The sequence below is a fragment of the Helobdella robusta genome (genome assembly GCF_000326865.2).
Source record: "Helobdella robusta unplaced genomic scaffold HELROscaffold_12, whole genome shotgun sequence".
Taxonomy (NCBI): Eukaryota; Metazoa; Annelida; class Clitellata; order Rhynchobdellida; family Glossiphoniidae; genus Helobdella; species Helobdella robusta.
In genome coordinates, this window is record NW_008703664.1 from 2,305,477 (window position 1) to 2,320,795 (window position 15,319).

At 32.5% G+C, this 15,319-nt stretch overlaps 2 protein-coding genes across 2 annotated transcripts; one reads left to right on the top strand and one right to left on the bottom strand.

Moving 5' to 3' along the window:
• Positions 1-1,540: 1,540 nt before the first annotated feature.
• On the top strand, positions 1,541-7,271 carry HELRODRAFT_167884 (hypothetical protein; the record flags this gene model as incomplete). Its single annotated transcript, XM_009013607.1, has 5 exons — positions 1,541-1,615; positions 2,637-2,816; positions 3,832-5,690; positions 6,511-6,664; positions 6,945-7,271. The coding sequence occupies 5 exons, from the start codon at positions 1,541-1,543 to the stop codon at positions 7,269-7,271; spliced, it is 2,595 nt and encodes an 864-aa protein (XP_009011855.1).
• Positions 7,272-8,338: 1,067 nt separating this feature from the next.
• HELRODRAFT_72730 (hypothetical protein) lies at positions 8,339-11,212 on the bottom strand (the record flags this gene model as incomplete). The annotated part of the gene is made up of 7 exons (XM_009013608.1): positions 8,339-8,597; positions 8,819-8,973; positions 9,234-9,307; positions 9,964-10,030; positions 10,341-10,460; positions 10,555-10,658; positions 11,146-11,212. Coding segments are annotated over 7 exons (846 nt in total), but the record flags the coding sequence as incomplete, so codon positions are not given.
• Positions 11,213-15,319: the final 4,107 nt, after the last annotated feature.

Sequence of the window (15,319 nt, forward strand, 5' to 3'; positions counted from 1 at the left end):
GCTACAAGGAACTTTCGAAACTTTTTTGGACGAAAAACAAAAACATTTTGTATTCGAAATTTTAAGTTTCTAATATGGAGTAAAAGCGAATTAAACTAGATTGAAAAAGAAATTGTACAGTAAAACAAAGAAACTGAGAATTCTGTGTCGACGACAATGAAGCTCCTCTGGCCGAGAGATGCTCAGACGACTTGCCAATCAATGCGTAACATCAATTTAATAAGCACGTGCTCTGCGAGAATGCGGTTACGAAACGCAAGCTAACTGTCAGCTGCAGCAGCATCACTGAAAGAGCACGTTGAAGAACATGCCACCTCAACGTCAGCACTGTCTGCAAATGCTGCAAATGATGACCTCTCAATGACCTTTCATTGACACGCTCTCTTCTTCTTAGTCTCCCCACTGGTAACTCGTTTAATTTTTCTATTTTTAGCATTACCATTGATCGGTCATAAAATTTATAACTGGACTGAATATTTGTGTGTGTTGTTGTGCTGTTGATGTGAACGTTTTAGCTGAAGTTGCATATGTTGTTACAGCTAATTCAGTCCAGTTTTTTTTTTTTTTTTTTTTTTTTTTTTAAAAAATAATAAATAAATAATAAATAAATAAAAATAATAATAAATAAAAATAATAATAAAACGTCCACATCAACAGCACAACAACACACACAAATAGTGGTTTAACCAAATATGCACACCAACCAACCAACCAATTAACCAACCAACCAACCATCCAGCCAACCATCCATCCATCCATCCATCCATTCAACCAACCAACCAACCATCCAACCAGCCAACCAACCTAACGCATGTCAAGCATCAGACGAGAAATGAGACACCATAGCAGAACAGTTATATATTGTGACACTAGTATCGTATCATGTTATCTAACATTCATTTACAACCAATAACATTAAGGTATCAAATCACGTGGCAAATAATAAATAATAGCCAATCTGTTATCGGCCGTTTCTTCATCTGGCTGAGTGATTGAAAGTGGTTGAAAATGTTCGTCATTCATGAAGTTCATTTTATTAGCTGCTTGCTACACACACACACACACACACACACACACACACACACACACACACACACACACATACACATACATACACACACACATCGATATATACATTTATATAAATGTCGTAAATGTATATATATATATATATATAGCACGCACATGTGCATGTTTTATGTATATACACACGCGAGTATATAGGATGTGTGGATGTAAATAGACAGTTGTGAGCGTGTAAATATAGACAAGAAAGTAGCCATTGTAAACTTGTGCAAGCACACAAAACTAATGTACGCACATGTAGAAATGAATTTATCTTATCGCATGTCAATCGATATAGTTTGGTCTGGCAAGGAATATTAGGAGGTTTATGTTATCTTACTTCTTAATGTCTTACAGACGACGAATCAACTGGTTCTACAAATTTTGAACGCTATCTAAAGAATCTCGTTCAATAGTCTAGAAGAATAAATAATAATCTGAAAATACCAACATATGTTTTGTATTGCTCTTGAGAATGGATTACAACGAATGTCTGATGTCATACTACGTATATAAAGCAAGAAATTATTTCGATACGTTCTTGAACGAGGTGATTTTTCAATTTTTAGTATTTTGTTACATTTCATTCCCAATTGATATACAAGCAACATAATTAATGAATGATTTTGTCGAATGTGTAACTGGTTCATATTTGTTCAAAGAGTATATATTACCTTACGTGTTAGAATTAAACGAATAATTTGATGATTAGTAGGGCGATCATATGATTGACGTGGTGAATGGTGTAATGAATAATTTTCTAAAAAGGTATGTACAAAAAGTAAAGTACATTTCAGAAAAAGACATGAACTCTTGAATACATTTGTTTTTATGCGTTACGAACAGTGATGACTCAAAAAATAGCAAACTCTAAGAACTATGAGGTTTATTTTTAAACAAAAAAACATTAAGCCGCCGTGATGTCTTCTGCACCGATCAACACGACACGAGCGCAAGCAAACAAGACTGCCAACTTAACTTAAAAATTACGTAATGAATGTGATTGAGACCAACATATTTGGCATGCAACACATTGTTTCAAAGTTCGTCCGGTCTTCATCAAACTTTTCACATGCGAATTTGCATTCGACTCACATAAGCATATATTCTGAGGTTGTTACGAAAAAAAATTGAAGTAAATTAATGAAATTTTATCAAATATCAAATACAGGAACATCTAGTTTTTCATGCTTAAATGAATAAATGCACATGTTAAACGAAATATTAAAACAAAAATAACATTATTTATAGTAAATGTAAATAAAGTTTTATGAAACAAGCCAAGAATCAAATAGATAATGGTAAATTTTTGAAGGGGCATTGGTTGGTGCTCTTTAAATTTTAAATTTTGAATCGTTAATTTCAGTTAAAATAATTAAATGAGCTGATACGAATCACTCTGTGACAAGGTACAGAGTGATTCTTATTAAGCTAATCTATGTTACACAACTTAAGTTGCAGCACTTGACAGAACCAACTAATACAATTGGGTTAATATAATTTAATTAACATGCATGGTGGTAAATTTATTACGCTAATTTAAATTAATTAATTTGAATAAAATTTTAAAGAGTTGCGACAAGACGGCAGCCTCAAAAACGCCATCGTCGACGATTGAGAACCACACAAACACGTCGACAGCCACTTCCACGTCAACAGCTTCCAACTCTGAAGGAAGTTCTAACCAAGACGACAGTGGCCTCTATAGCAGGACTGATGAGAGCCTGAAGACGGATGACAGTCTCGATCAGGTTGATCTTCATTTCGTTACTTTGTATTGTTTCTCGTCATGTCATCTAGTTTTTGCTGTTGATCAAATAATGTTAATCGGTTGTGAATATATAATGACGAATCTTTTCGCGAGTTCTCATTTGAATTGAATTGTTTGAGGTACTTGACAGTTTTTGAAACTGGCATGCACTTAAACCCCAACTTAATGAAGCAACTTTTTTCAAAATTTGGTGGTGCGTCTGGTTTGACGCATTGTTTGCTGACTAATGAGAGTTAAGTTGTTTATCCATACGTTACCTTTTTTTGTTCGCATTATACCGCATTAATTTTTTCTAATTTTACTTAATGAATTTGTAACAAAAACGTATTATTTTCTTTCAGTGTTTTGTTATAAATTTCAGAATTTTGTTATAAAACAAATTTGAATGACAAAAATGAATAAGAATGATTTAATTATGAGACAGCATTCTCGGGCGAGTATCTGTTTTGAAAGGTAACAAAGACTAAATTAATTTTAAAATTAAGCAAACAACCGCACGTCTTAATCAGAATGAACTCAACGTTGTAATGTTTGCGCACGCACACACGCACCACGTACACGTGTGTGTGTGTGTGTGTGTGCGCGCACGATAATTATCCAAATTTTCTTTGTCTGAGAAAGTAGATTGAGCACATGAAACAAAATACGAAAAAGTCATTATTATACTCATTGAACCTAAATGTGACGGACACACTGCAATCAACTTTTGAATCCTAGTTTGGTTTTGATGTTTATTTACACATCTTATCTACTTCTTAGCAATGCATTCACACAGATGCTGATGATTGATTTGGTTTACTTATGCAAGAAATGTTGTATGAACGATTAGTTGCGTAATAAATGCATTGCGTATATATATATATATATTTGATAGAATATATGTATATGATTGATTGTAATTAAAATTTAATAAAACGTGTCTAATTAATTACGTTAATTTTTAAACAATAACATTATTAACATAGTTTTAATAATTGTTTCATTTCACACTGAAGGAGTTAACTGACCACTACCACCTGCCAACTCATTATGACCACTTCGAACCGAGCAGCGACGAAAACAACAACAACAACAACTACAGACAGTTACTCAACTCCAACGTTGATCATATGCAGTCTTTCAACAATTACAGCAATGATAACATCACCAACGCTACAAATTACTTTTTGTACGAGTTGTCTCGCATTTTGGCTCCTCCTATCGACAGCGAAGTCTTCAATAGCGAACGTTCACTCAGCGACATCCATCAGTCGATATGTTTGCCGAGAAAGAAACGTTTAGTTCCTAAAATGGGAACCAGGATAGCAAAGAATAACAACGAAGTTATTCCGCACAACAGCTTCGACAACAACCTGAACCACAATGAACGACTTGATAAGGAATGTCTCGATTCAAGTGACTACTCAATTTGGTTGAGGCAGTCTAAGATGGACTTATCTATTGATGCATTGGGGTTTTCCAAACTGATAGATAAAAATGAAACCTCCAACTTTTCATTAGACAGCGATACCAAATCATATTCATCATCCAAGTCCAGTTTAACAGATCATTCAAAAGATTCGTTCAACAAAAATTTTTCCATCAACAGCATCAACTCAACAGCAACAAACTTACAACAAACACTACCAGCCACCAGCTTCAACATCGACAACAATATTTGCCACAACGACAACAACAAAAACAATCTCATAAACAAAAGTACAACAGTCTGTAGCAGGTTCAACATAGAAAACAATTCTAGTCGCAACAACAACAAATCAATATCTGCATTTTTAAAGAGCAAATTATCTTCTAGCCACAGCACTAACACGACATCCTGCAGCAACGACACAGACGTTAAAAAGTCCAATTGTGTCGACCGTAATGTAAGCAAGAGTAACAACTACAACAACAGTTGCAGCAACAACAACAACAGTTGCAGCAGCAACAACAACAGTTGCAGTAACAAACCACATAAACAAAATAATAAAAGCAAGGAAGCCAGCTTACCATTTTTGATAAAATGTTTACAACCTTGTGAAAAACAGTCAAAAAGCAGCACTATATACAAGCAAAGTGTGAGCAACGTCAACAACATTAACAACGACATAAACAACAACACAACAAATTTTTCTAACAAAGTCAGCAGCTATAACAATAACTTTCTTAATAATAATCCCAACGGTTATAAAATAATTAGCAACAACCACAATATATCAAGTAACACTCCAATGAATAGTCCCAGTGTTAGCACTCAACCGAATTTTCACTCCAATCTCAACAATCGTAAAGTAAACAACAAAAATGTAAGTTTCCGACTATCCAACATAAGCGAAAATATTGACGATGACAATTACATGCGCCTTTTAAATGTAACTCAGAGTGACAACAGAAAAACGATCAAATGTCCCACCAACAACAGCAACAGCAGTGACACTCGTGACCAGCCCAACCACAACAACAACAATGAATCACTTTCAGAATACGTCATAAACAACAGCAACGTTGATGCGAGAAGTAAAGAGGGCACTGCAAAAAGCTCTAAACTTGTGGCATCTTACGAACTACTCAAAAAGTTGTATTCGCAGCATCTAGATGTCATGTACACGAATGAAGCCAATCTGGAACACACCATGATGATTCAACAAAAATTATTCACCCAACAAATCGAACTTTTGAAGAAAGCAAAGAAAAACAAATCCCATCAACCGCCCACTCACGCACCTAACGAACAAACAACACAAACAACGACTGATAAAAAAACCTGCACCGTTTCAACGAGAGCCAACGATGTTAACGCATCCAATCCAAACGATCAGCACAAACCCTCAGTTGAAATGGAGTGGGTTGTTAAACGAAGATCCGATGGGTCAAGGTTTTATGTGTTCTCAATTATTTACTGATGACAAATTTTTGCAAAATTTTAAAAAAGTTGTTCGCCATCAAAAAAAAAAAATTAAACCTGTGTAATAATAAAAAAAAAAACAATGTTAAACAATCATTTAAAGTAACGAGCTTAAAAGGAAATTATTTCAATGAAAAATAGCGGTTATGTTTCCAGTTATGTCATTATTAGTAGATTTATAGCATGTAATAACAATGCTTCCTGACAAGCAGTTGCAGCACATGTAATGTAAAATTATTGAGACATAATTGAGGAATGTTGTTTTGAGGGCTATAATAAAAATTAAAAAATGTATTTGGTGGAAACTTTCTTTGATACATCGCTTGAAGAACTTGTTTATATCTATGCTTAGTTTTTAGTACCTTATAAAAAATCGGTTTGAACATTTTTTATGTGATAGTAACTAGCTATTCAAAAAGAAAAATTGTTTCTTCAAATAATTTACTTTTTGATTTTAATAATTCAGTTCGACAAATTTTTTGATATCTTGAATCGCCATGTTGTCGTTTAACAAACCTATATTTGATTAGCACTTTAAACTATTAGATCACATAAGCATTGGGTTTGTTATCTGGATTCATAACTGATACTCACATTGAATAGTAAAATTTGAAGATTCTCATCAAAAATTACTAATTAATTAATTTTCATTTAACTACTACAAACATCTATTTCATATATATTGTGGGAAGATGGGATGCCATATCACGAACACAATTCAAGTTTTATTTCACTTTTATTTCTCCCAAAACATTGCGAAAATTCATTTGAACGAAACAACACTGAACAGGTACATAACAAGACGACCAATCAAGAGTCAGAAACATAAAAGGAGGTTGAACAAGAAAACTGAAGACTTGAAGGACCTGACAACGGATGATGACGCAAACCATGAGATGATGGTAGCTGGCAGGTACTGGACGCGTGAGGAAAGGAAGGAGCAAGTAGTTGCAATTTTTTTTTCTTTTTTTTTGTCCAAAATCACGTAAATTTTTTGAGTCTTCGTGTTAATTTTCACTTAACTTTTTTAAAATTTTTTTCATTTTTTTTCAAAGGTAAATAAAATAACTGTACAGCTTTTTACAATATGATTTATGACTCTGTTGCTAATATGCAATTTAAAAAAAATTCAACCTTTTAGCTGAGAACAAAAATTAAAAAATGCTAAACCGAAACAAATTTTTCATTAACTACAACTAACCAATACACGATTTCATTTTGAAGGTGAGAGAGAGAAGAAACAAACTTAAAAACAAAATGGAAACAGTGAAGGAAGTTTCTGACAGCAACCAGCCCGAGAAACAACAGCACCAACAACCCCTCGAAAAACAGGGAAGTGTAGAACCAACCCAGCATAAGACACATGAACCGCACAAACTACACAACATCATGACGGAAAGTAGAAGACTAGATAAATCCAACAAAGACCACAATCTCAACACTCACCACCATCCCAATCGACAGGATTATATTTCTCCCGCTCTGCCAGGTAAATCAGACGCAAAGACGAGAAAAAGTACAAACCAACTGCTATCTGTAACGACAGTTTAATACTATAACGATTTTAGATCTTATCTTCTACTTGTTATATTTATTATTTATTAAACCTTATTGTATTATTACTTCATTCAATACAGACCTATCGTTACTATAAATGTAAATTTTTAAAATAAAAGACGAAACACGATAACACTCATTTATGTATGTGCTTTTTTGTGAGTAATTCATTTGAATATGACAAAGTCTATAATTAATTGCACACTTTTCACTGCCAATGCATAGTAGAATATTTAAATTTTAGCATTTGTTACATTTAATAAAGAAAGTAAAATAAGGATGAACGAATTAGTCTAGCAACCCACTACTGAAAATTATACGGCATCGTTACGTCAGCCGAGTGTCAGAAGTTTTTTTTTTGAAATTTGTTTTGTGATACAATCATCGTATGAATCGCAGTTTGATTAACAGACGTGTGTGCGAGAGTGTGTTTGTGTTTGTGTGTTTTTATTTATGCGTGTGTAGTGGATGTGTGTCAGTGTGTGTAGTGTGTGTGTGTTTTTCTATAAACAATCATGATTAAAATTTTAGTTCAAATTCTTTATTATTAACACTTTTGTCAATTGTAAATTCTGTGTTTCATTTCGAATCTGTAAAGTTTTTAATGTAAAATTTTATAATCTACAATAGGATTGAAACCAATCTGCAAAAAATAAATCAAAAAGTTCGTCTCCAATTTTTCAATCAATATGATCACGTTCTCTTTTATTCCTCAGGGACATCTTCGTCTGAAAATGTTGAAAACATTTTGAACTTGTTTGAAAATTGTAACAGCTAGTGTTTCAAACCAAAAATTTTCATGTGTTTTTTGAAAACTAAATACAAATCCTGTTATAACGAAATATTCAAATCACGACAACGTGGAAACCTGACGACATGTCTCCCTTTAACTTTTGCTGGATGATCTCATTGATGCACTCGTGAACGAATATGTACTGCGACTAAACCATTAGAAAAAGAGTATTTAATATCTAAATGTTTCATTGACATCAATCACATGTGTGTAGGTCTTAGAAATGGTTTCTAAAGATTTTTGTAAAATTATTAATTTAAACAAAAAATTAAACTAAAATACGGTATAAAAATGAAATGATATTGAATAATATAAGATAATATAAGAATGAATAATGATACTGAAATGATGTAAGAGATATTGAAATGAATGTGGCGTTAACCTCTGACTGAACCATGTTGCACCTGGCGTCTCTCATCTCCAAGACGTTGTTGAAGACATTGATCTCACCATCCAAGCCACAATCATCCAACTGTTTCACCAAGCGATCCAGTAGAATATAGATGCCAGCCCGACCTGACCCTGAACTGCAAGTAATGGAATAATTCCACTTTTGTTACTGCATAACCACTATTAATTAGTCTCAATGAGAAATGTTGATTAAATCATTTTTACACAACTTGAGTTGTTATTATTTAAACAGAAACAAAAATTAAGACATTTTTCAATGATTTTATGAAAATCATTTTTTAAAATCTACAAATAGACATTTGTGTTAATGCATAGGATGGGCAGTTAGTGTTCCAACCTACAGTGCACCAAAACTGGGCCTTCGTTCGTTTGAAGTTTCTTTAAATGGTTTTTAATATCTCGGAAGAATTCGAGGAAGGTTGGAACGAGAGGACACTTGAGGTCAGGCCAGGATATGAAATGGAACTGCTCCAACTTTCTCAAGATGTCGCCCTCATCAGGTTATTTAAATTTTTTTTCGGTGATCATTTATAATTTATCTTTATATTATATCTATATTGTCTGTGTATTATATGTCTAAATAAATATATTTATTCATTTGGCTTATAACTTCAAATACTTTTTATTTTCATTAACATTTGTATAAAATAAAAACCTTTACATACTAAAAAACATAAAATAATGATGAGTATAAGTGATTTGAAAGAAGTGTTGTTAAGTTATTATAAACAAATGAAAAAATGTTTAAAAACACCATGTAGTTTAACGCAAAATTTTGTTTTAATATGATATTCAAAAGAGGAATTATGAAGCATACATGTCTCAACTGCATGGATCTTCTCAAGTAGTGATTCATTTGAGATTCGCTCCTTAAACAGACCTGCAACATTTATTTTAATTAATTAACTTCAACAGTTTGTGTATATGTTATTTGTTAATTGGTTAATCAACCAAAAAATTTACAAACCTATCTATCATTCGATTAATCAATCAATCAATTTACGTAGACTCTGTTTAGCTTTATATCCTAACAGTTTCACAGTTTAATTTTAGCTCCACGTTTTAAATTTTTTTTTTTTTGATGAGAGATAGAGGATTAGTTTAGAAATTTTGTAAATGTTTGTCAGAAAATGATACAAGCAACAACAACGGTATTAAAAGCAATCGAATTACAGAATCAATTTGTAATAAAACGGTAAAGTAGAAAATGTTAAAGTTATTAAACTTGTAAAGAAATTAAAACCAAAAATTGGATGTAAATAAGAAATAAAGAAATTAAAGTTGAATTAAAGAGTTAATAAAGTGTGAATGAATGAACTTTTAAGATTTATAAAAAATAGACAAATGACTCATATTTTATGTCCTATATTTATATAACTACTAAAAATAAGCTAGGCATAGTCAATCAACAAATGTAAGTAAAACAAAATATCAAAAAACATAAGCTAAAAATATATTAACAATTACTTTAAAATGTCGAACCAACCTGTATATCGCCGTAAGAAATATACTCATCAAACTGTGTTGGCCAATATTCGTAACATTTCTCCTGCAGAATAAAATTCGATCGAAAGCTATTTCCAAGTTTTTATGTAAAAAAAGGTTTATAACATCATCATTAGCACAATTAAAGGCACATAAAAAAAATGATATTATCATAATGAAATGAGTGCTAAAGTGATGCAAAGTGTTCTCACCAATCATTTTTTCCTTTTTTGTCGCCCGATTTACATGTAGCTAAACTTAAAATTTGAAATGTGCTAATATTCTCCGTAAGTTTATTTTTAACCCATTCGTAGTTGCTGATTTCAAATCACAACAACAGCCTTATAAAATATTAATCGCATTTGCGACCTGACCTTCCCCGTTTCAAACAAGTTAGTCAGCATGACGACAATCTGCACATTTTGTTGCCACAGTAGCTTCCAGAAATCTTCCAATGTGCTTCTCATGGGACTCTGACACGCGATGAACTCTCTCTTCCACGTGTATCCCTGCCAATGAAATCATTATTCCTCTCTTTTATTGATTATTTCAAATGATTGAAAATTATGTTCGTTTCTTCTCGAGAACGTGAAAATTTTCTTCATGACATACCGGCACATAACTGGCATTGATGTAATCATTCGTCGTTCCATCATCCAGATCGGAGTACAGTTTAACTCTGCTATGATCAACTGTTTGTCAATTTACATTAAATAAAATATTTTACTATAATATATAAAAGAGTTGCCCTATTGTTCAACAAAAAGTTGCGCGCTTGTAATTTAATTAGAACGCCATCCATGACCAGGACTGTTAAACAAGTATTTAAAAATTTAGTTATTTCACGGACCCAGAATAAAAATTTTGCAATTCAAGTTTTGAGGTCATTTGCAATAAATATTGAGAAAAATTATACATTATCTTTTACTAGATTTATTAGAATTGTTTCGGTTTCTAGTTTTTACATCATGAAATTAAAACCTAAAAATACTTCAAATCCTTAAAAATGTAAAAATCTAATTTTTTCTTTTATTACCTACAGCTTTTTCAAAGATTGTCCAAGTTAAATTTGTCTGCAACATGTAACTTAAATAATAAATTGCATTTGTATATTTGAGAAAACATTATGTCAAAATATGAGAAATGATTCAACTATTCAAATAAGAATTCATGACTAACAGGGCAAGACATTACTGTATCTATTCTTAATTCGATTTTCTGGCATTTCGGCGACGGATGATTTGTGGTGGAAACTGATGAAGTTCAAGAGCTAAACAGTAAACAATGCAAGAAAAATTAAACATTTTTATTTGCAGATCTAAAATGAATTTATTCTACCTTGACTAACTTACAAATTTCAAAACTATTGTAACTAAAATTATGAAAAAATACAATTATTTACCTAACTGATATCAAAGCATAAATATAAATGTATACAAATAATAAAACATGATGTGAAATGAGATGGGATAAAGTTTTGTTTAAATTATCTTGATCAATCAATCAATTAGTTTGTAAAGCGTTATTTCCGCGATGTTCAAAAGCGCTCCTCAGTGAATTTTGCAAACAGATGGGTCTTGAGATCCGTTGTTAACTTCGTAAATGGTGGAGAAGTAGTCAGAAAAGGAAGTAGAAAGTTTTAGAGAAAAGGGTCAAAAAAGCAAATGCAGATTTAGCAAAAAAATGTTTAACACTAGTTAAGAAGAAATGAGAACAAGAAGACGATCGTAAACCGTTTAGGTTCAATCAATATATCATTAATGTGCAAATTTTAAAAATTATTCTATATTTCATAGGCAGCCAATGCGAGAAAACAAGATGTGGAGATATATGAGAAAAGAAAGAGGCATGAGCAACCAGGCGAGCAGCAGAGTTGAAAGTTTTATTTAAAGGATAGAGTGTAGAATCAGGAAGACCACAGTAGAGTGAGTTACAATAATCAGTGCTATTTGTAGATGACATAGAATTAGTAATTTTAGTAAGTTCTAGAAGGTTTATAGGAGTAAATACAGAAAAAGATTCAGTAGTCAGTTTAATCTTAAGTTGAGACTTAACGACGTTTGGCTTAATCATTTTCATTGATCAGGTAATATAATTAAACAGAACCAAAATAACATTTTTTTATCGTAAATCAAATTAGCATTACGTAAGAAAAGGAACTAACTGCAAATTGTGATGAAAATAAATATTTGGAGTCGCTGTGTAACTGTTGGATATAAGCTGGAAACTCTTTTACCTTCACATTCAGGGGTCTGGATAGATAGATAGGTAGGTAGGGATGAATTGATAGGTAGGTAAGTGTGAATAGGTAGGTATGGTTTTGCATGAAATATGTTATTAATTGGCAAAGTGGCAGAATTAGATTCATAGATTAAATAGATTTATACGTAGTTAAATTCGCTGATTTAATTTTAAAGTTTTCTGGGTTTGCTTTTGCATCGGTTGGAAAGTTTTGGCTAAAATTGAACTTCAGATGAAATTTCATTTTTTTATTTTGTTTCCAAACGTAATCTTTTTCCCAATATGTTAAAAGGAAATATCTTAAAATTCAGCAATTAATTATGTTACTTGGTTCATTGATTGAACTGCACTCTATTTTGTGTGAATGCATTTATTGCAATTTAATTTTCAAACAAATTCAAAGAAATGATATAAGACAAAATATAAAATAAAATATTTGATTGATACCTATGGGAGTTAATCTCCTGAAAGTCGTGGGAGAATGTAGGATTGGTGTGACCGCCGAAACTCAACGAACTACTTCTCCTGGATGCAGAACTTTGAATTTTTTGAAATTTTCATCAATAAAATAGAAACTTTCTAACATTTCATAAATACAAACTGTTTAAATGTCAGTCCCGAAGCACTGGTAAATTTTTTTATGACTTTGTAAATTATGTAGATGGCGATGAGTGCGAACGTTGCCGCAAACATGGACATGAATACTGACGCACTAATATCTGTGTCGAGTGGTTTTAAGATTATGCCATTTTGTTTTAAACATTTTTCAATTTTGTATGCTTTCAAGTAAACAAATTTATAAAACAGAAAGTTGTTTTTCAAACTTTTATAATCATTGGAGAGATGAGGAGTGGTGACATGGATGGTATGGGGCAGGCTGAAATTACCAGGATTGGAAATTTGCACGATGATGAGGTAATTCGTGCCGGGTTGGAGATTGGTGAAGTTGTAGCTCCTCTAATATATTTGGATTATTATGAATCAGACAGGGCTAATTATTGAAAAAAATTCATAAATAACTAAAAAAAAGAAAATTAATGATTTAACTGACGCGTTCAAAACTGGAAAGAGAAATCTGATCTGCTTTGATTATTTCGTGATTGTTTGCATCATCATCCGCCACATACTAGGTTAATTTGTTAGAAATAATTTAATCGAATAATCAACATTTTTATTTATTGATACAAAATAAAATAATGCATGTAGCATTTGGTGGTACTTTTATTAGGGTCAGACAAATGTGATTGTAATTGAAAAGTTCAATTAATTGATCGTCATCTTCATTGGCGCGAATGTCAACGTTGTGTCTAAACATGAAGGGCTTATAGAAGAAATGTAGAGAGATGAATGTATGGGATACGTTCTTCGTGATTCGAGTTAGTGGGCTTGGCTCTGAAATATTAGAGAATCAAATCACTAGCATTGAATACATATATAAATAATATTGAAGAATTGAACATACTTGTCCAAAACTCCACAGAGACAGGGGGAGATTTTGTGAGAATAGTGCCATCACCAATTTCATAATCAATAACCTCTGAAGGTTCCAGCGTGATGCCGTCGTGCAACTGAAACTTTTTTGAAGCAACGTATATGATAATATTATACTTTCTGTTTGGAAGCAATTGATTAGTATTCCAGTAGTTTGTGTCACATTCTAAAGAAAAGGTCCCATTTTGATTGTCAGGTAACACGGACATCGTTTTATGGGACTTCAAGTAGGATTTCTGAAATTCCATGCCTAAAATTTTTAAAATATTGGTAAATTGGGTATGCTGGTCTTAAATTTTTTCATATATTGTATTACTTGCAGCATCGTCAGCATTAGTTTTATCAGCCGCCCTGAGTGGGGTGAGATCGAGTGCCACGTTAATGACCATATGATCGCAGCTGCTCAGCTCGATGATGTCACCAATTGTTAAATTTACTTGGTTTACACCAGTTTTTACAACTACAACTTTTGGCTCTGCTGGATCTACCATTAGAAATCATTTTTTTTTATTGAAATAGTTTCTGAGACAGTGTATTTGAAGTTAATGCTCACGTACTTGTCATGAAAAAAACCGATCTGCTCCTGACCCCATCATCGCTCAGCAGTTGTAGATATGCTTCGTACATGAAACCTCTGAAGAGGTCCTTACATTGGCCTTCTGTCTGGCTCGCACTTATTTCTAATTTTAAATTTAATCACATTTAACGATTTGATGACAATTAAATCACATTTTAGGCAAAATTTCACAAAAACTAGACCGATTTACATAATAAAATAAATCACTTCAATTTAAACCGTTTAAAGTGAACTAATTAGTTAAACTAACGCATTTCCGCGTCTGTTTTGTAACCGAAGTTTTTCATGGACGAGTGTTGGACATCATCTTTTGGACTGAGTCGTTTGCAGTGAAGTATGTAGTGATCCATGAGTGCCTTTGGAAGAGTCCATGATATTTTAACGGACAGATCTTCAACTTTTGTAACGGTCAGATTTGTTGGCAGTGCCGATGAGAAATCTGATGAGTGAACATTAAAAGAGTAGCATATTATCCTACCTCGCTCCAGCTTAGCAGATTTAAAACTGACCTGCTTTTATGGTCACATCGTCGCTAGCCACACTTTTATTCATTCTTGCAACAATAAGTTTAACCACATAATCTTTACTTGTCAAACTTTTGAAAAAACTTATGCTACCAGATCTATTATATTCATGCCCTTCTGAATAAGAGTACATCCATGAATATTCAGTTTTTTTGAAATGCTTAACAGACACATCAATATAATCGCAGATCCCAGTTTGAATCCACGTTAAACAGATTGTTGTTACGTTTCGAATCACTCCTTCAACTTTGGTTGGTACGGCTGGATCTTTTGAAAAAATATTTCATTTAAAATTGTAAACTGTCAAATTAATGAAAATATTTTCATTCACCAAATAGATAACTTCTTGTAACCCACTGGCTTTTAAATTTGTCTTTGTGAGATGTGACGTAAACGGAAATATTGTACAACTGCCCTGGCAAGAACTTATCACGGATTACGCATTCGATGAGTCGAGTTTTGTCATCATAATTGTAGCTAGTCGACTTTACCACTCCATCTATGGCGTAATAAACTGCAT